The sequence below is a fragment of the Zeugodacus cucurbitae genome, chromosome 2 (genome assembly GCF_028554725.1).
Source record: "Zeugodacus cucurbitae isolate PBARC_wt_2022May chromosome 2, idZeuCucr1.2, whole genome shotgun sequence".
NCBI classification, from domain to species: domain Eukaryota; kingdom Metazoa; phylum Arthropoda; class Insecta; order Diptera; family Tephritidae; genus Zeugodacus; species Zeugodacus cucurbitae.
This window is the reverse complement of record NC_071667.1, coordinates 87,602,902-87,622,996: the sequence shown is the minus strand read 5'-3', so window position 1 is coordinate 87,622,996 and position 20,095 is coordinate 87,602,902. Positions and strand designations below refer to the sequence as shown.

The window sequence follows — 20,095 nt, the reverse complement described above, 5'->3', positions numbered from 1 at the left end:
GTCCTAGAATTGTTCCTGGGGTATTCCTTTCTCGATAATATCTCACTGTGATATTTTTCCATTCACTTTCGTTCTTTGACATCTATTTTCCAGATATGATTTAAACCAATTTAGTTCGACTCCTTGATCCCCATATTTATACATCTTATTTATAAGAATATTTCTATCAATGGTTTGAAATGCCCTTTTAAAATCAAGAAAACAGCAATATTTTTTTTATTTGTTCCTTTTGTTTTCCATTCATCTATGATATAATTTATCGCTATTTCACATGAGTGATAATCAAATTTTTTCCGAATTATCTAAAATCGTGTCTCTATTTATTTTATTAAAATCATGTTTATTTTTCATATTTTTACATATTTTACACAGTTCTCCACTTATGATTTCCCTTAATTTAAATCTACTGTTAATATTCCTTATTTGATTTATGTATTTTACTTTTTCAATTGTTATACTTATTTCTTCAATACTGTTTATGAAGTATTCATTGAATTGGTTTGATATTTTTTCACTGTTACTACATTCAACTCCTTATTAATATTTTAGTAAAAATAAATACATAAATTGCTAGAGTATATAATGTTCGGTTACGCCCGAACCTAACCCTTCCTTATGTTTTTATTTCCTGTATCGAATAACGAGAGATATCCATATACCAGCGAAATATTTTTGGTTTTTTATTTTCTATGAACCAATAATGAGTTATGCTGTCCTTGACAAAAGCACGTTTTTGAGACGGCAAGGGAGATTATAAACCAATGACTGATTCTTCGGAATTGTGAAATAAAAATTTTACAAAATTTTGTTAAAATATGTATTTTTGGTATGCTGAATTCTTAAAATAAAATATATGATTGTATATATAAAAACAGTTTAGGAATATCAGAAATCCAACCAACCTCGTAATTTGTGTGAAGTATTATCAATATATGAGGAGTCTGCATACATATAAGAAACACAAATTAATATTTTCCGAAATTTAAAAGGTTGTATATACTAAGATAAGATGGTCCAGGAGGTGTAATAAATCATTAGACTAACATCATGTCTTTTGTTATCAAAACTCCGACACCACGTAAACAGCCAGTTTTTATTAAAAACCTAACTTTTGAGGTAAGTCAGTCAGGCCTCAACAATAAACAGTCAATATACTCCATGCGGAACTGGCTAGGAATATTTTTTGCGCACACCGGCAATATTTTGAAAATTAATATTAAAGTGTAAGAACTTTGATCCGAATACTTCTAACTACAATGGGCTCTCATTATATGTATATTTAAAAAATATATGAGTTGAATGTACAGAGTTGAATCTATATGTTTACCTACCTATATAATATTGGAAATACATATCTATTTGGAACCACATACATACATTCATATGTATTTACAATTGAATATATGCACAATATGAATTAAAAACAAATTAAATTGTACATAATTTCGTAATTGTCCAATAGGAATTCATTTTCCTAGACTCAGGGTCCTTATAAAAAATGTGGTACTAAAGATTATAGCCATCTTCAAATAATACATACCATAAGTATAGCAACGCAATTCATTAAAACAGAAGAAAATCACACTTGAACAAATGTATCTTTTGTATATATTGAATTACATATATATGCATGTAAAATTTATGCGAAAAATATATTTAACTTAATATCCTTTTGATTTTTCCCAATTCTTCCGACGACATATCATTTCTTGTAAAAATGTTTTATTACAACATCAATAAGTATGAGATACAAATACACACATATCTTCAGAAATAGTTCGTGTCCAATAGATAATGTTTCTCAACATCTAAGTGGTTCCCTGTTTGTCTATAAATGTGTAAATTGAATATAACTATAACTCACAAATAAATATAATAAAACATATCTACATATTTTAGCATGAGATTCCCAAAGCTAAAATGCAATACTGGTTCCAAACCTCAATAATTTACTTTCAGGTAGTCCCCGCGATGCTACCAGCAGCCAAACCAACCAATCTCAGATGATATTACGCATGCACCGTGGTAGGCCACTCGGGGCACCACAGCGAGCTCCTCTCTCCATGCATTCTGTGTCTTCTACGCTTAGTATAAATAGCAACGGAGACGATGGCAACTCTATACCACATACTCCAAGACGCACCACCTCAATGCGTATACACCGACAGCGCCATGAAAAAATATCGATTAAAGTGTCCTTCCCTTCGTCTGATAATGTTCTAGATTTGCGATCAGAGTTTGTTAACTCTAACCCCCCTTATTCTACCCCCATTATAGAAAACACGGGTAGCAAGTTAGAATTTAAGAACGGCCGACGGCCTTCTTTCAAGACAAGCGGCTGCGAGATTGGTGAGACTTCTTTTGGCAAGGCCGCATGCATTGTAAATACAAGCGAAAGTATGACCGGCAGTAAACGGGATATAGTGGCAGCTTTTGGCGGTGATATCAGCAGCATGATCAATTTGCCAGGGAAAAGGCGTGGAGGTAAACGTAGTGCCAAATTTCAAGTAAAACGCTTCCACGTGGAAACAAAAGCAGCAAAAACACTCGCCATTATCGTTGGCGGTTTTATTTTTTGCTGGCTACCTTTTTTTACTATATACTTAATACGGGCCTTTTGTGAAGAGTGCATTGAACCCACAATTTTTTCAATACTTTTTTGGTTGGGCTACTGTAATTCGGCGGTCAATCCCCTCATATATGCCCTCTTCTCTAATGAATTTCGCATCGCTTTTAAACGCATACTTTGCCGATGTGTTTGCACTCGTAGCGGATTCCGTGCATCTGAGAATTTCCAAATGATTGCTGCTCGGGCATTAATGGCACCGGCTACATTCCATAAAACTATTTCTGGTTGCTCAGATGATGAGGATGCTGGAATACATTTTGGTTAATCTCTGTGCTTAATATGATAATTAACAAAAACATAGACGTACATACATACATATATGCGTTTATAAAATTAATTTTAATGAGAGTATTGACACTAAGTGGATGTGAGAATACATTTTTTAAATAGTTTCTTTTAATTTTTCCCACATGTTGGAAAATATATTGGACCATCTAAAAAATAAAACGCAGTTATTTTAATATCTTCTCTGTTAAATGAATGAGCTGATATTATCAAATAAACTGAGGAGAAATTCAATTTCCATATTCGAACATTTAAGCGGTATTCGAATTTGCACACACATGCGCTTGAACAAATAATTTGTAACTCATTTTGATGAGCAAATTCTTAGATGTACTGGAAAACAGAGGTGCTTTTATTCGTTTACGCTTTGTAATACCCTTGCTCCGTTTGGCTTACATAATGGAGTTTCACACTATCTGAAATGAAAATGTAAAATCGATAGAGCTATTTCTAATAAATTCTATTAAAATTTTTTTTTTTAACATTTTAAACAGAACAAACGCATTAACTAGTGTATTAATATTTATAACTTTTATCCATATCTGCACAAAGCAATAACAAAAGACTAGAAAATGGAAAAATTTAATTGTTATTCTATATTCGATATGCATACGTGCATGCAAGTATGTATAAATAACATAAATATTTACCATAGGTATACGTGTATATGTATATAATATACCTTATAAATTAAAGCATTCAAATCCAAAGAAAATAACATTTAAACTTTAATATATACATTAATACAAAGTTTTACAAAATTATAATATTCAGAAAATATAAAAAATATGTAGAATATATAGAGATAATATGCAATCTCTACCTTTGTGCAACTAAACAAAATCATAAAATTTTATAGATGTCTGATATTTTTATTTTAAAACATATAGAACTAACATATTTATACAATGACACATATGTGGATTGCTACGTATATATAATATTATATATGTATAATACATTTCGTATATTATTGCCACAAAATACTTTAAGGGAATTTCTTAATGAAATTAAAACTCAAAACATACTTAATGGATAAAAATGACAATAAAAGAAACGAAACCCACGCTACTATATTTATTTTATTAAAGTGGATACGTATAGAAATGATTAAGTTAACAGGGACATTTAATCAAAACTCGACGTTGTGTTCTATGTTAAACAATATCCTAGAAAAATCATGATAAAAAGGAAATAGATATATATATATATGTATGTATATACCAACGTCAACTTAAGCTACTTTACAATATTTCCAAATATGTATTTTGAAAATGAGGCATTTAGGTATAATTTAAACTTCCGTCTACGTATTTTGTCTACGGTCCGGAGGACAATGAAAATTTGTAGAACCCCCCATTAGACGGATGACGGCACCAACATTTTACAATCTTTTTTAATAATATTAGTCAGAATAAATTTATTTCATTTTTATTTAAGTATAGCTCTCGATTTGAATTAGTGTTTCTTTTTATGAATATTTTTTATAAATATATTATCTATGTTAAATATATTTGATTTAAAAAAAAAAAAGTAACCATCTTTTAATTAATAAAATACTAAATATTATAATGCATATGAGTATGCGTTTCTAAATTTTACACAAACAACGGTGTTTATTCTTACTTTCCTTATATATGCCTGTATATAAGGTAATAAAAAATAGAAATATTATGTATGAGAGCTTTATATAAAGAAACTAATAATTGATATTTTACAAAAAAATAAACAAGTATGGTATAGCAATTGAAAACTAAATTTCTTTCTTTTGGTTTCAAGAGCTTTAAGAATTGAACTAAACAATATTTGAAAATTTTCTTAATCTGTAAATTATTACTCATCTATTTTTTAGCATATTAAGGTAGGGGAAGAATTCAATAATTGCATTAGTTGGAAATATATAAAACATTAGTACTTTTTGGAGGTATTTCATTTCTTATTTTTTTAGCATTACTCCTAAAGAGAAATAATTCCAGGCTTTAAATTCAAACAATGCACAATATAAGTATGCATATACATAATAATAATTATTTTTCACATAAATATATAAAATACTGTGTACTAATAAATTAATATTATAATTTTGTTTAATTCCTTTTTTGGATTTTCTATAGGTTCTAAATGTATTGGTTCACGTTTCGAAGAAAAACGATTAACATTACGAATTCATCGTGGACGCGGTTCGAACCAACACGATTCAACCTACAGTAGTGGCAGCACCCAAAGCACCACCACTACATTGGGCACTCCATCACCAGAGCGTCTTTCAAAATATACCACTCGCCGGACTCATAATCCCGATAAAATTAAAATATCCGTGTCATATGCGTCCAGTGAAACTATTAATGAATTGACTGCTGGTGAGTCGACAGTTTCTGTTGAAAACCGTCCTTTCAACAGTGGCAGCACCCTTTATGCGGTGCACTACAATTCAGTCAGCGGCAGCGAAACGACCGAGTCACAACTCTTTCCCCAACAGCAAAGCAATAATTGCTATTTACAAGTTGACAAGTGTACAACAGACATTGAGCGTCGTCAATCAAACTCCAGTGATATAACTCATCAGCATGGAACGGCATTTGTGCAGCAACATCAATCACATCGAAACAAAAAAATCGGGCGAAGGAATCTCAAAACGCAAGTAAAACGTTTTCGAACAGAAACTAAAGCTACAAAAACTCTTGCTATAATTGTTGGTCTCTTCATTTTCTGCTGGCTGCCATTTTTTACAATTTATATTATTCGCGCCTTCTGTCAGGATTGCATAGATCCAATACTTTTCTCCATACTTTTTTGGCTTGGTTACTGTAACTCCGCGATCAACCCGATGATTTATGCGCTGTTTTCTAAAGATTTTCGTTCTGCATTTAAGGTTATTATTTGTCATTGCTCTTTTTCTCAAGAAATCAATTCATTAAAAAGTTCTCGGCGGGGCAGTGATATTTCGGCTGGACGCTTTCGTGATCGAACACCTAGCATAACTCCGAGTGCACTAAAGTTTCATTCGCTAGGTGAAGAAAGTGAAATACATCGTCCAGAACTAATTAACGACTATAGGTGACAATCTTCTCGGTCTGTTTCCTAATTTTCAGAATAATATGTAGTTTCACGAAAGCAGTTAGTATGTTTCTCTTTCGATAGTTTGCAGGAGAACAAAATTATTATGCATCATATTCTTAAATGGATAATTATGTGAATTCTGTGAAGCCTTTACTTTACATGATCCCAAAGTATTTGCAAAGTGTGAACGAGATTTATTTTTAGTACAAATCAAAATAATTTAGGAAACGTAAATTTGTGTAAATAAAGTAATTTATAGAGTACATTCAAAATCACACTTCTTCTGCATGTAAGGTAGTATAAAAATAGAAATACAGTGGAACTTCTCTAACTCGAATCACAAAAAAACTTCGAGTTAGAGAGACGTATACCCAGATTTATTCATTTACTTCGCATAAAGTTTCATACATATACATGTATTCTGTAATTCAGATTGTTGCAGTTTGCTATTATTTGGCTCTTGACTATGTATCGCATGCCTTTGTTACATGATTTATGCAATTCATAAGTGTAATATTATAGTTCGCGTTAAAGAAGTTTGAGTTATGGAAGGAAACGCTATAGCCAATTCAAAAGTTCGAGTTATGGTAGTTCCACTGTACTATGATTTGGGTAAGAGATTTGACTGAGAGTTTTATATAAACTAATATTTTTTATTTTATAAATTAACAAGAATGATATGGCAATTGAAAAAATAAATTTAATTTTGTATTATAATAATAATACGATGATGTAATTTGTTACAAAAAGTTGTTATAAAAGAGTTTTTTACTTTAGGATATTTATTTAACGGTTATTTTTCGTATATCAGCAAAACACCTCAATAAAAAATCAGTAATTCAAATAAAGCTTATAGTATAAATCCTGCATTTTCTATTGCTACTCCATATTAAATAAGTTTAAATAATTTACACGTTACAAGTTTCTTATTTCAAGTTTTGAAAATGTTTCAGTCTATATAGAATCAAATGTGGTCGTCTGTACAAACTACATACATGCATACATACATAAGTATATAATATTTGTTAGTTATTCCAGCCGAGTTACAAGTAAATACATACTTATGTACTACTTTCTTCATAAACATTACATAAGTAGTTTATTTTATCCCATTTTTGTACTATTTTGAAATTAGAATTACAATAACCATAACTCACTTACCAACTAACAATTTATTTTTCATTCATCATGTACAGAATATTAAGTTCAAACAAGTAAATGTATTTCATTTATATTATATATACATATGTGGAATGGTGTATTTCACTTTATTTTAGTTATTGAAAATGATTATAATGATTTAAATGATGATAAATACAAATGATTTATATTTGAATGTTAATGAATTATAATACTTTAAATGATTTGAATATGAATTAAAACGAGTTATTCATTAAGAAAACTGGCTGCTTCACGTCGTATACATCTTACTCACGCTCGCCGTCTTCAACTACTACTATTCAACGTCATCTTCTTCTTCTGTGCTGCCAGATCGAACCATTCCCACATATATAAAGATTATGATGGAAAAAAATGTGCCGTGCGAATGTGTTAAATATTTCATTAAAAAAGCTATAAATTATGTTTGGGAGAAATTCATATCAACGCACAATGTTGTACAATCAAAAAAATTTGAATATTGCCTCACAATTCGCTTAAATCGGCGTTTGAATCGTTGCCCGGAATAATTACTTCCATGCGTGGCTCGGCCACTAGTACATATATAAAAATGTCATATCACGTTGTTTGTCCGGGATTCACATCTAAACTACAGAACAGATTTTAATAAAATTTTGCCCACTTGTGCAGTTTGCTCCAACTTGATGGAATTTATATTTAAAATTTAAGTCGCAATATCCATACAGTGAAACTTCTTTAATTCAAATCATCATAATCCACAAAAAACATCGAGTTACAGAGACTTTGAGTTATCGAATTTTCAATTAATTCTCACCAAAATATTCTTGAAAATTCCAATTAAATACGGTAAATTCACAATACACTACGCCAGCATGCTTGTGCAATCAGAAATATATCAAAATCGTTTTGGTTTTGCTCCAGCAGATTGTGCGATAAGTGATTGCGCCAGCATGCTGGTATAGTGTATTGGGCGCTTTACCTGTTTCGTATACCTAGGCACCAACATCAACACCAATAATGTCAGCCTTGAAATCCAACGCAGAATCACTCTTGCCAACAGGTGATACTATGTACTGGGTCGGCGAATATCACAGGGGATGTCATAATGATCTGTATGTGTTATTCGACGACATTGACATAGTTCAGCGAATAAAAAGACAGCGGCTACGCTGGCTAGGTCTTGTTGTTGGAATGGACGAAAGTGCTCCAGCTCTGAAAGTGTTCGATACAGTACCCGCTGGTGGAAGCCGAGGAAGACTTCCACTCCGTTGGAAGGACCAGGTGGAGAAGAACCTGGCTTCACTTGGTATTACCAATTGGCGCCAAACTGCCAAAAGGAGAAACATTCGTTTACATTCGAACTTAGCCCTTCCTTACTTGGTTATTTACAGTTTACCTACTTGTGTCAATATTAATGCAAAAACTTTAAATATCTAACTAAGAAAGAGATCTAAGTAAGAAAAAATAAATTTGTCTTCAACTCTGAAAAAATGTGATAACAAACTGCAATATATGTACATATATGCTTTCGTGATGTTTAGTTACAAAATTATTTTCATATCATTCTTCTTGGCCTGGAAATTAAGTACCGTGGCACAATGTCTTCGATTGAGTTCTCGATGCAAAATTCTTCAAAACCAAGAGTTAAAGCGAATTTGTATCAGCAGTTATCCCGGAGATGCGTTGATTAAATATAAGGATGAAATGGTTAATCCCAAGGAAATATACACGGTCTTTCAATTTCCTGAGGACCATAGAAACCATTTCTTTGTAACGATTGGTGAAAGTACAATTAATAATTGCGCTCGGTTGAAAGTAACCAACCGCAATTCCTTCTTATGCATGAACAAAGGCAATTGGGAAGACATTGGGAATATTGATGGATTCATAGTCTGTTTGGAGTCAGATTTCTATTTAACTGATGAATTAATTAATTATTGTGCACCTCATGATATCGTCCCAGCAACATTTGTTGCATATCACTATTCAGCCATTGGTAGAAAACGTTTAGTAAGTGCTGGTGATAAAAGGCAAATTTCTTCTGCATTTTTAGTGAATTTATTGGTTTTAATGTGGGTTTTGAGACTTCGCAGTTTTGTATATTAAGAGTCTGCATTTTTTCTACAAAATTACATTTTCAATAAATGTCTTGAAAATCAACAATTCGTGTTATTAATATCGTATACAAAGTAAGCGCAAGTATTAAATTTCAAACCATGATTTTATTATATCTGCCGGTGTTCAATAAAATTCTTCGGTTAGCCAAGAGTACAGGAATTATGTGCCATCGGGACATCGCACGTCACACATATTGTGATCCAAAAATGGTCAAAATGTAAACAAGAAAGAATTGAGACAAACATGAAATAGATAATCTGACAGTATCAGAATATGACAGTAATTGATTTTTTTTATAAAACTTGCATGGAGGTGTAAATTGAAACGATACCGAGCACATCGCCAACCGTGAAATATTTCGGAATTTTAAAATCGAATTCGAATAAATTCATTCCCATAATGAAAATGCTCGAAATCGGACCATAACTCCCCAGATTCCGAATATGAGACGTGGTTGACTTTTTACCGAACTAAATGGACGATTTGATAGATTTTTAATGAAATTAGAATAGCATCTTATCCTAATAGTAATTTGATCTGTCGCAAAAAATGAATAACATAGCTTCAATAATTTATATCTGATAGATTTACCGGTATTTTCAGTATTAACCGGTATTTTAAAATGGGCGATGCCTCACCTACAACGCAGTATTTCTTATTCCGATACCGTTTATAAATTGTAAATTCCATCTGTGTCCAGTTGATAGTTTTATTTAGCTCCACATGTTGCTCTGTGCAACAAGTTGCAAGAGTCTAAACGGCAATACCTACCCAATCCAGTCACTGTCAAAGTTGGGAAGGTGATTTACACTCTCGATTCCAATGACATGATGCTTGTACATATCTTTATCGCAGGTTCTACCAATACCTGAAAATATTTTTTACGCAATTGAGACTTGCGAGAGTGTAAAGTGTTCGTTTATACTCAAACTAATACCTCCTTTACTTGTTTGTTTGTTTCCAATTTTCATTTACATATATTATTATGTAGCTATTTATCAGTTTCGCAAATTCACATATTATAGCAACGCTAGTATATTTTATTTTAAACCACTGCATTGCCAGAACTTTAGTATTTACAAGATACATATGTATGTATGTTTGTATGTGCTCATGCATTGTTTTATTAAAATATCGCTTTCACAGATAGTCCAATGGGCATACATAATTTGTACCGTCATCTTTGTCTATTGCGATTAACTTTAGATAGAATTGTTCTAACAAATCGTTTAGAGCGAGGTTATAATTTCTAGAATTATTGGAATATTTAATTTATGTGTGTATATATTATAATTCATTATTTTAAATGTAATGATTATTTGTATTTATAATTTATTATTTAAACAAAAATCGTATACTTATTGCGAAATTTTTAATAAAGAATTTAGTTGTATACATTCAGTTCAGTTGGTGAAATCTATATAGATATATGTACTACACGTATGCATATTTGTACGATATAAAATATATATTGCTTAAATCATAAATTATGTGGTTAGGCTTTCAAACTAAAAATAAATACATTATGATCTTAAACGAAAATATAAAAAACATCATCATCATCATAATAAATTTATTTCGAATTGGAGATTATTGCATAAACTGTGTAAACATAATTGTTTATTACTTTTAATTACAAGTTTTACAGTTTTTAGTAACTTTATACTTCGGTGTGAATAACTGTGCAATTTTTAACTGAGCAATATTTGACAAAACGTACGTATGAATACATTTATATACCGAGAATTTATTTAATAATTCATAAATAAAGGGAACATGGATCGAGTTTTGTTGTATTTTCAACGCTTATCGCAAAGTAAGTTATATTAACACGAAATCTTTCTCTTTTAACCAAAAAAATGACAGCTTTAATATATTCGGATTTACGAACAATACGAGGAAGAAGCTTTTGTTACCCCGTGTTCAATTCTAACGGTATTGTAAATAGGAAATTGTGTACATCCAGTAAGTAAACTACGTGATAATATATGTATATGTATGTATGTATCTGTTACCACAAACCTTAACACTTTAAAATCATCACTTTTAAAGAGCCACCTAATAAAGAAACGGCCTGCGATGATGCAGAAGAAGTAAATAATCGATCTATCCGGGGCGAATCGGAAAATGTAGATAACAATGTTTCGCTCAATAAGAATGTTAGAGATGCACAAAATGGAAATTCAATTCGTCCCAAGGAAGCGGCTATTGGACAAATTTTTGCTATTATAGGCCCTGTAGTGGATGTCATTTTTGAAAAAAAATTACCTGATGTTATGAATGCAATGATTGTACCAGAATACCCAAATGGAAAATTAGTTTTGGAAGTATATGAAGAATTTCTTAATACAACAAAAGACCTTTAAGTGTTTTCATAGGTTTTTCATCACCTTGGCAATGGCATTGTGCGTTCTGTTGCAATGGACAGTACAGAGGGACTACGTCGAGGGCAGAAGGTTATAGATACTGGGTATCCAATCAGAGTTCCAGTCGGAAAATCTTGCTTAGGTCGGATTATGAATGTTGTTGGGGAACCCATTGATGAACGCGGTCCCATCAAATCCGATTATCATTCCTTTATACATGCGGAACCCCCGGAAATGATAGAGTTAAATGTAAATCCCACATTGCTTGAAACTGGAATAAAGGTACGTTTTTATAGTGAATCATTATTCTCTTAAAAATAGTTTAATATATAGGTGATTGATCTCCTGGCTCCATATGTAAAAGGAGGAAAAATTGGCCTCTTTGGTGGCGCTGGTGTAGGTAAAACTGTTCTTATAATGGAACTAATCAACAATGTTGCTAAAAAACATGGAGGTTATTCCGTTTTCGTCGGTGCTGGAGAACGAACCCGAGAAGGAAATGACCTATATATGGAAATGATTGAATCCAAAGTAATTTCAATCGAAGATGATAGTTCCAAAGTAGCTTTGGTGTATGGACAAATGAATGAACCCCCAGGAGCGCGCTCACGTGTCGTATTAACTGGTCTGACAATAGCCGAGTATTTCCGCGATATTGATGGTCAGGATGTTCTACTATTTATAGACAACATATTTCGTTTCACTCAAGCGGGGGCTGAGGTTTCAGCGTTGTTGGGACGCATACCATCAGCAGTGGGCTACCAGCCCACACTAGGTACAGACATGGGTAGGCAACAAGTAATATATGATTTAGATTTTCTTGATACCAATGGTTTCCTCTTCGATTAGGTTCTATGCAAGAACGTATTACCAGCACTACAAATGGTTCCATTACTTCTGTGCAAGCAGTTTATGTACCAGCCGACGACCTTACTGACCCAGCACCCGCCGCTACCTTTGCACATTTAGATGCCACCACCGTATTGTCACGTGCTATCGCCGAATTGGGTATATATCCGGCAGTGGATCCCTTGGATTCGACATCACGTATAATGGATCCAGCCATTGTTGGCGAAGAACACTATAATGTAGCCAGAGGAGTACAAAAGACTCTTCAATCATATAAATCACTTCAGGTGAGTTAAATTGTAGCACTCAAATTTGTAATAACATATTTCTATATTGCAGGATATCATTGCAATTCTTGGTATGGACGAACTTTCAGAAGATGATAAATTAATCGTAGCACGTGCTCGAAAAATTCAACGGTTTCTTTCTCAGCCATTTCAAGTAGCAGAAATATTTACTGGTCACCCTGGCAAAATGGTTCCAATCGAAAAAACAGTAGACGGCTTTAAACGTATTTTAAGCGGTGAAATGGATGACTTACCAGAGATTGCATTCTATATGGTGGGCGATATAAATGATTCTATCGCTAAAGCCTCAAATTTGGCAATGTCTATGGCGATAGAGAAATAAATATTCGAATATATAATATATATGAGAAAAATGCTTAGATTTGATGTATAATATTTAAATATCACTTCATGTATTGGCTCTATAACTGAATTCGCGCGGTTTTTTTTCAAATTTTGAACGCCTATGTAAAACATGTACAATATTACAAAATAATATTCAATTTGGCGGATCTACTTCGCAGAGTTATCAGTATATTCTGCATTTTAAGAAAAGCTCACAATTGCGCATGCGTCAGTGCAACATATTAGCGAAAGGTTTACCGGAAATACTCCATGTTTGGTTAAACTACTATCTCTTGGAATAGATAGTTTGTTCAATTCGATTTACTTTAGGGTTTCGCGAATCGAATACTGCTAATGTAACGTGTAAGAGATTCGGAAGAAAAAACATTTACTATGTTCTTAGATATGGTGGACGGGGATGGTGGACAATAATGTATGCGATATAAACTCAACCAAAGGAACGACATTAAATATATGGTGTAAATGAATGAGAAGGGCGAAAATTATCATTTTAGAAGTATCAATGCTAGACAAAGTTCCAGATCGATTTATTTGTTTATAAAGACAAATATCACTATATTGTCGTTAACTATATGATATATGCATATACTGTTATACTAAAGATGAATGCTAAACGAATAATAATTTTCGTGAATAATCGGTCAGAAAATGTTTGGCAGTTTAATGCATTGCGTATTCTACCATCCCCAAAAGCTGGCAATTGAAAAAAATTGCTGACGGATCAATTTGAAGTTGTATGCAAATGAAGTGTTTCAAAATTATTATTCCATAAAAATTATTGTTTCGTACATGCAAAAATATTTTACAAAATTCCGATATCTGGAAGATGTAGTGTAGTGTTTGTCCATTGCAGCAGAAGAATGTGTAAATAATAGTATGTACTTAATTTGAATTAAATAGGTCAAATAGTAGGATACAGTACCACGCCCAATGACAATTTTTTGAATAAGGCTCTTCTTTTGAAGTTTTTCGTCAGCTTTGGTTTTAAAAAAATTTCTTTTTGGCTTTGACCTTGACAATTTACATGTAGGTTAACCACAGATACCCTTCCGTACCTTGATCTTCTTTTCCAAATTGTATAGCGTAATTTGTAGCTTTGTCATAATTCCTTTTTTGTTCCCTGCATTTTTTTAGTCGCTACAGAAGTCGTTTTTGATCATCTACAAGGGTTAAGTATGTCCTGACTTTACAGACGGATGGGTATTGACAGTAATATTTTAAATATAAACTATCCTATCTCTCAAGTTGGATCAAACTGCATACGCATGCGAAATTTCATTAAAATAGGCGTGAATCCCTCACAAACAACGTAACATACATTTTTTATATGCATACACATCCGTATAGAGATTAAGATGAAATGACCATAGCAAATGTGGCTGGCAGAGATAGTTGTAGTTATAGTAGTTTGCGAAGTATAGTAAACTTATTAGGGGACGGATAAACCAAATGCGATTTTATATGTATATATCCTAAAAAGCATAGCTACAAAAATGACTGGGGGTCATCTGGAAATAATGGATTTCTTTATTTTCTTGAATTAGTTTAACATTTTGAGTAGTGCACTTTTTATAAATTTCCTATATCTATGTATACACTATTTAGTAAATATGTATATACATATATATATACCGACAATTGTATCACTATATAAGTAAACCACTATTTTTATATGCGTATATGTATATAAGCATTTTTGAAAATAAAAGATTATTTCAAATTTCGTATTATAGCAAATAACTCGTCTACATTATCCATGAAGTAATTGTTTGTTTTTATGTAGAAAATAGTTAATGTAAAAAAATAAGCAAATAAGCAACTAAGAAATTCTGAGACAAAATCATATCATTTCATGTTATTATTTCTTCGTTAAATAATATTATGTCGAATGATGGTCGATTTATTTGTATCATGCCCGCCGTTTCTTTTATTTTTTCAGATGAATATACACACATATGTATGTACATATGTAAGTATATTTCTTTCCGATATCCGCAATTAGTCTAAAGTAAAAGGTCAAGCTTTAATAATGCTGGGCATGATAATGGTCATCATGCTCATAATAACCACCGTCCCCCGACCCATGATTAGCAGAAGCCAACGCATTCAAATGGGCGGCGCGAGCATGCTGGACCTCTGGTGGTTCAACGGGCACACCATTGTGGATGATTGGAATATGGATTGGACCTCTATGTTTGTATTCTGTATAACCATTATTATGAGGATCATTCCAATGCCCGTCATAATGACCTCCGTTATCGTTTGATACGTCGTGAGCAACTCTAGATGAAGCTTTAATAACTGCTGCATAATGAGCTGCTTTGGCATGTTGAACTTCCGGTGTCTCAATTGGTACTCCGTTGTGGATCACTGGAATGTGATAGCCATGTAGGGGACCAGAACGGGCAGCAGCATGTGCAGCATAATGAGCAGATTTTGCATGAGCTACTTCAGGTGTGTCCGTGGGTACGCCATTTGTTTGTGTCACATGACCTAAGGCTTTAGCATGCGCTGCAAAGTGTTCGGCCTTGGCTGCCTGTACATCTGGTGTGTCAACAGGAACGCCTCCATGTGTCAGTGGCACATGGGTAATGGCATTGTGATGGGCATAGTTCCAGGGATGGCTGTATAATGACCGTTTGTACAAATGATGAGAGTGACTATTATATGTTTCTGGATGAGCTGCAGCAGCTGCAGCGGCAGCAGCATAGGCAGCATAATGTTCAGCACGTGCGTGTTGTACTTCCGGCGTATCCACGGGCACGCCACCATGAGTTAATATCGGAATATGTTCGGGATAATGATGGGCGTATGGCACGTATGACTGGGCAGCAGCACTGTGAATTGCAGCGAAATGAGTAGCTGGAGATGGCGAAGATTTTGGTAAATTTGTACCAACAGCGTTGAAGCCATGGTGGGGATCAGCAACATACGACAATGACTGCACATGTCCATTACCATCTACGTAAGAGTAGGACCCACGTGTAACACCATCATAAGAACGCGTCTCATGTTTCTGGGAGTTGGGATCAGCATAACCATATGAATATGTATGACCATGAGGATCGATATGTTGAAATTGCGTTGAGACGACCCCATTGAGAGTCCCGCTACATGTAGAGATGAGTAACACAAATAAAATTAACTGAAAAGACAAGAAATTGATGAATAATAATGTTCGTTTATTAAAATTTTATAGATAATTTTTCAAATGTATCTACCGAACTTGAATTTGGAAGAAAATTTACTTTCATATTTCTTATATATAATAAATGTCAATAATAACAAACAACTTATCGTCCTAATCAGTTTTGTCGTTCCCAGATTCGACTAGAATTCATCCAAAAAAATTGAATGACCCTCGAAATCAACGAACAGAAACAATAAGAAAAATTAAACTTCCTCGGGAATAGTCGAACTTTATACACTCTTGCAATTTGTACAAACCAAAGGTGTGCACACTTTTTTGTATCAGCAAAATTTTATATTAAAACATGTAATGGCTAAGTTCGGGTATAATCGAACATTTTATACTGTCGCAGTTTATTTTATCCATATATTCGGAATGAAGTCCACTGGAATAACGAAAATCAATATAGAATATATATATGTATTATTACTCCTCCAATGTAGTGTTGGTGTAAAGTATTTTTTAAATTTCTTTGATTGGTTCTTGATTCGAAAGTTTGGTTTGTGAAAGTGAAATAGTGGTGGGGAAATGACTTTGCCCGTCTGTCATGCGTAGCATCAGGATGTCGAGAAAATATTACACATAAAATTTCATTGAGATTGGTTGATTTGAGGTTTTTAACCCAAACTATTACAACTATTTTAAATTTCTTATACCAATCTGAGTAAAACCCTTCCATACCATTTTTCTATATAATACTAGCAGACCCGACCACACGTTTTTGTGGCTAAGGTATACATTTAATCAGTAAATTTTTCAATATGTATAGTAAAAAAAATCTTACGCATAAAAACGAATACGTTATAGCCGGTATATTGATTGACATACATTATTATAGGTCTGTATTAAGCGTAAATCAATAAATCTTGGCTTCACACGCTTAATTTACTATGTCATCCTGGTTTGTAACTGTGTCAACTCTCCTGGAACGAAATTCTAAATTGTCGCATAGAGATCATTGACATCTTTGTTTTTAACCACCAAAATTGGTCATTCAATAAGCCATTTATTGTTATTATATTGTCGTTTCATGTCAGGTAAACACGATGAATAAGCTCCTCTTTCGAGTCCATGAAGTGACAGAAATCTTTTTGAAATGTTATTAATCCTTCGAGGTGTCGACTGCGACCCTACCATTTCCAACTGCTTCTACAATCGCAGTTTGATTGTATCTTAGTGTTAATTGGCGATTCTTTATGTGTTGCCAAAAATTTGATGATTTTAGGCATACGATTAGTTCGTCAGATTTGCAATGTAGCAGTAATTTCAAGTCTGATACCGTTTATTTGCCTACTAACAGGTAAAATCAATAAATTTCGAGAGTATAAAATGTCCAGTTGCAGCCGAACTTAGCCTTTCCTTACTTGTTACAAATCGTTTTGAGCTATCGACACAACCTTATACAATTGAACAATGACAAAAACATTTTAACGAAGCAACAATGACAACCTTCAAAATATTTTTATTTTTGTTTTTTTTTTTTTTTTTTGTTGTCAATTCAAATAAAATTCTCTTATTATTATCTTCCTCGCAATTTTTCCACATTTACTTTCTTTCTAAACCTTTCCTTCCCCGAATATTTCAAGACTGCAATTAACCACAGCGGTTTGGCCGTTATCGACTTTTTGCGAGACTATAGAACAGCAAGTGTAATTATAGCTTTGGTAGTTTACCAGATATATACAAAAAAATTATGTAAACCAAACCGGTAATATGAACTAGGCACATACCTCCTTCATTTTGTATGAACACATTTAACTTATATATGATCATAAATGATTAGAGTAATATATACTACTATTATACTACTACTGTACCGATTTCAAAAATTCTACATTCACACCGAGTAACATAGGCTCTATTTATTGCTAGAATCTCAACTTTCTGGAAATAGTTCCCATGTGAGGATATCAAAAAGATTCCGTGATGGAGAATCTTAATTTGAAACTGAAAATCGTCTTGCAAGTCGTTTTCTTCGCATCTCAATCGCGTGCCAAAGAGCCGAGTAACGAGCGCTCGCAGCTGCTTACTGAATAAAGTTTCAAAACCTCCAAAGTACGCGACTTTCGTAATCAAGTTTTAGCTCATTGCAAATAAAATATTATATAATTTCATGTTCGAATTTTCCTCATTTTACTTTTTTAAAATGAACCCACACAAGAATCCGGAAAGTACATACATATGTATGGGAGAGTGTGTAAAAACTTATAACTTTTGAAATGTTTTTGTGCGAAACCGGAGCGATCTGCTAGTATATTAATGAAGTAAGTGAGAATTTTAAACGAGGTGTTACAACTGTTTGCGCATTTGTACGTTAAAAAATATTGATAGTCATTTTAATTACGTTTATATAAAGGAATCTGGATAATGTTAAATTGGATCGACTTTATAAAATTCTTGTATCAGTATAGTTTTCTGGCTGACAGAAAATCGTGGTTAGCATATAAGCAATATTAAAATTATAAATCATGTTATGATTAAGTGATATGGTACTAATTATATGATAAAGAAAATGTTTCGCTAAGCACATAATGTTCTGGTGCCATTTGTTTTTTAAATAATATTCAACATTTCAACTATATTTGTATGTAAATAATAATGAATGGCAGAAGAAGTAAGAAAGTTATTTTATGTTATTTGTATTAAAATTCTTGTCTTTAAGAATGATGATACTTTACGTTATAAATAGTTAAATTTTATAAAAATAAAATCCAAAAATAACTTTAGTTATTCCTATTTAGTTCACTTATAAGTAATTTCACTGAATGTCTACTTACATATTGCTTCATATTTTATAATTTCGAGATCACACTTTTGTTACGCTGTGATCAGTTGAAGTAACACTTTATGACCAAAAAACTTAGCCCTCAAATTAAACCAGTTCCTTGAAAATTAAACTAATATACAACTAATTCGCATACTTCACAATGTTTGTTTGAATTTGAATATTTTTTTCTTATTTTCTAGTTGGCTTAACCTCCTAGATTCGCGACTAGGACTGTTAACGAACTGTGCTGAAAAATAGCCAGCACCTCCAATATATACCACCAACCCCAAAATGAAATACACCAAATACTAGTCAGAAGAAAATAAATAGACAGCAAGTCAGCTGTAACAAGTAGTTAATATACAGCACCAATAGCTGTATGGAAGCTATGCAATAATAAACTGTAACAATGGTAACCAAACTAATCATTACAACAATAAAAATAATACTAACAAAATGTTAACATAGTACACCCATAACAACAGTATCAACTTTTCTGTGCAGAACTCGATGCAAAGCAATAACAACATGAAATGGAAAAAATAGACGCTAGCATCGCTGTTACAATTTCGTATACACAAGCTGAAGTAATCGAAAGATTGCATGTAATAGTATTTTAAGCAAGCTTAATATTATACGCAAAAAGAAATAGAGCCGCAACGAACCGAAGAACCAGAAACTGATCGAACGTAAAAATAAATGAACCGGTCGAAAGAAATGAATCGCAATTGGTTTTGTCAAGTGCAATGGCCGAGGTATCATAACAAATACTTGTGTATGTATCGTATAAGTGTATACATATGTATGTATGTATGTACATATGTATCTGCAGGTAAGTGGCAAATGCTTGTGAACACATTGTGCAATCTTACTGTAACACCCGAAGGCAAGGCAAACATTCCTTCACTGTTTTATATGAGTATATAAGTACATATATATGCCAAATGCAGTTTTTATGGTGTATTTATATTCGATTCCAGCACACCATATGGTTTCTTTCTAATGTTGAGAAATATCAGTATATTACTTATGGCAGAA

The 20,095-nt window shown here is 32.7% G+C and overlaps 3 protein-coding genes across 7 annotated transcripts in view; 2 read left to right on the top strand and 1 right to left on the bottom strand.

Annotated features, from left to right (window-relative positions):
* The window catches only part of LOC105214265 (octopamine receptor Oamb), a 29,131-nt gene extending 20,294 nt beyond the window's left edge, over positions 1-8,837 (top strand). For 3 of the 4 annotated variants that reach the window (XM_011187592.3, XM_054226333.1, XM_054226339.1), the window contains one exon: positions 5,029-8,837. In XM_011187592.3, coding sequence (XP_011185894.1) covers positions 5,029-5,975 — 947 coding nt within the window. In that variant the 3' untranslated portion in view covers positions 5,976-8,837. Of the gene's footprint in view, positions 1-1,959; positions 4,990-5,028 lie in introns of those variants that run through there. The other variant, XM_054226345.1, reaches the window with a different exon arrangement.
* Positions 8,838-9,228: 391 nt separating this feature from the next.
* Positions 9,229-15,158, top strand: LOC105214268 (ATP synthase subunit beta, mitochondrial). The gene is made up of 7 exons (XM_011187600.3): positions 9,229-11,048; positions 11,099-11,197; positions 11,285-11,559; positions 11,611-11,880; positions 11,932-12,385; positions 12,448-12,734; positions 12,787-15,158. The coding sequence occupies exons 1-7, from the start codon at positions 11,009-11,011 to the stop codon at positions 13,075-13,077; spliced, it is 1,716 nt and encodes a 571-aa protein (XP_011185902.1). The 5' UTR covers positions 9,229-11,008; the 3' UTR covers positions 13,078-15,158.
* Positions 14,605-19,315, bottom strand: LOC105214267 (histidine-rich protein PFHRP-II). 2 transcript variants are annotated; one of them, XM_011187598.3, is made up of 2 exons: positions 19,068-19,315; positions 14,605-16,245 (listed from the first exon to the last, which is right to left on the bottom strand). In XM_011187598.3, exons 1-2 carry the CDS (start codon positions 19,077-19,079, stop codon positions 15,124-15,126), a joined length of 1,134 nt encoding a protein of 377 aa, XP_011185900.1. In that variant the 5' UTR covers positions 19,080-19,315; the 3' UTR covers positions 14,605-15,123. The 2 variants fall into 2 exon arrangements, with proteins under 2 accessions (XP_011185900.1, XP_054082333.1); XM_054226358.1 differs by lacking the exon at positions 19,068-19,315 and adding an exon at positions 16,322-16,369.
* Between the last annotated feature and the right edge of the window lie 780 nt (positions 19,316-20,095).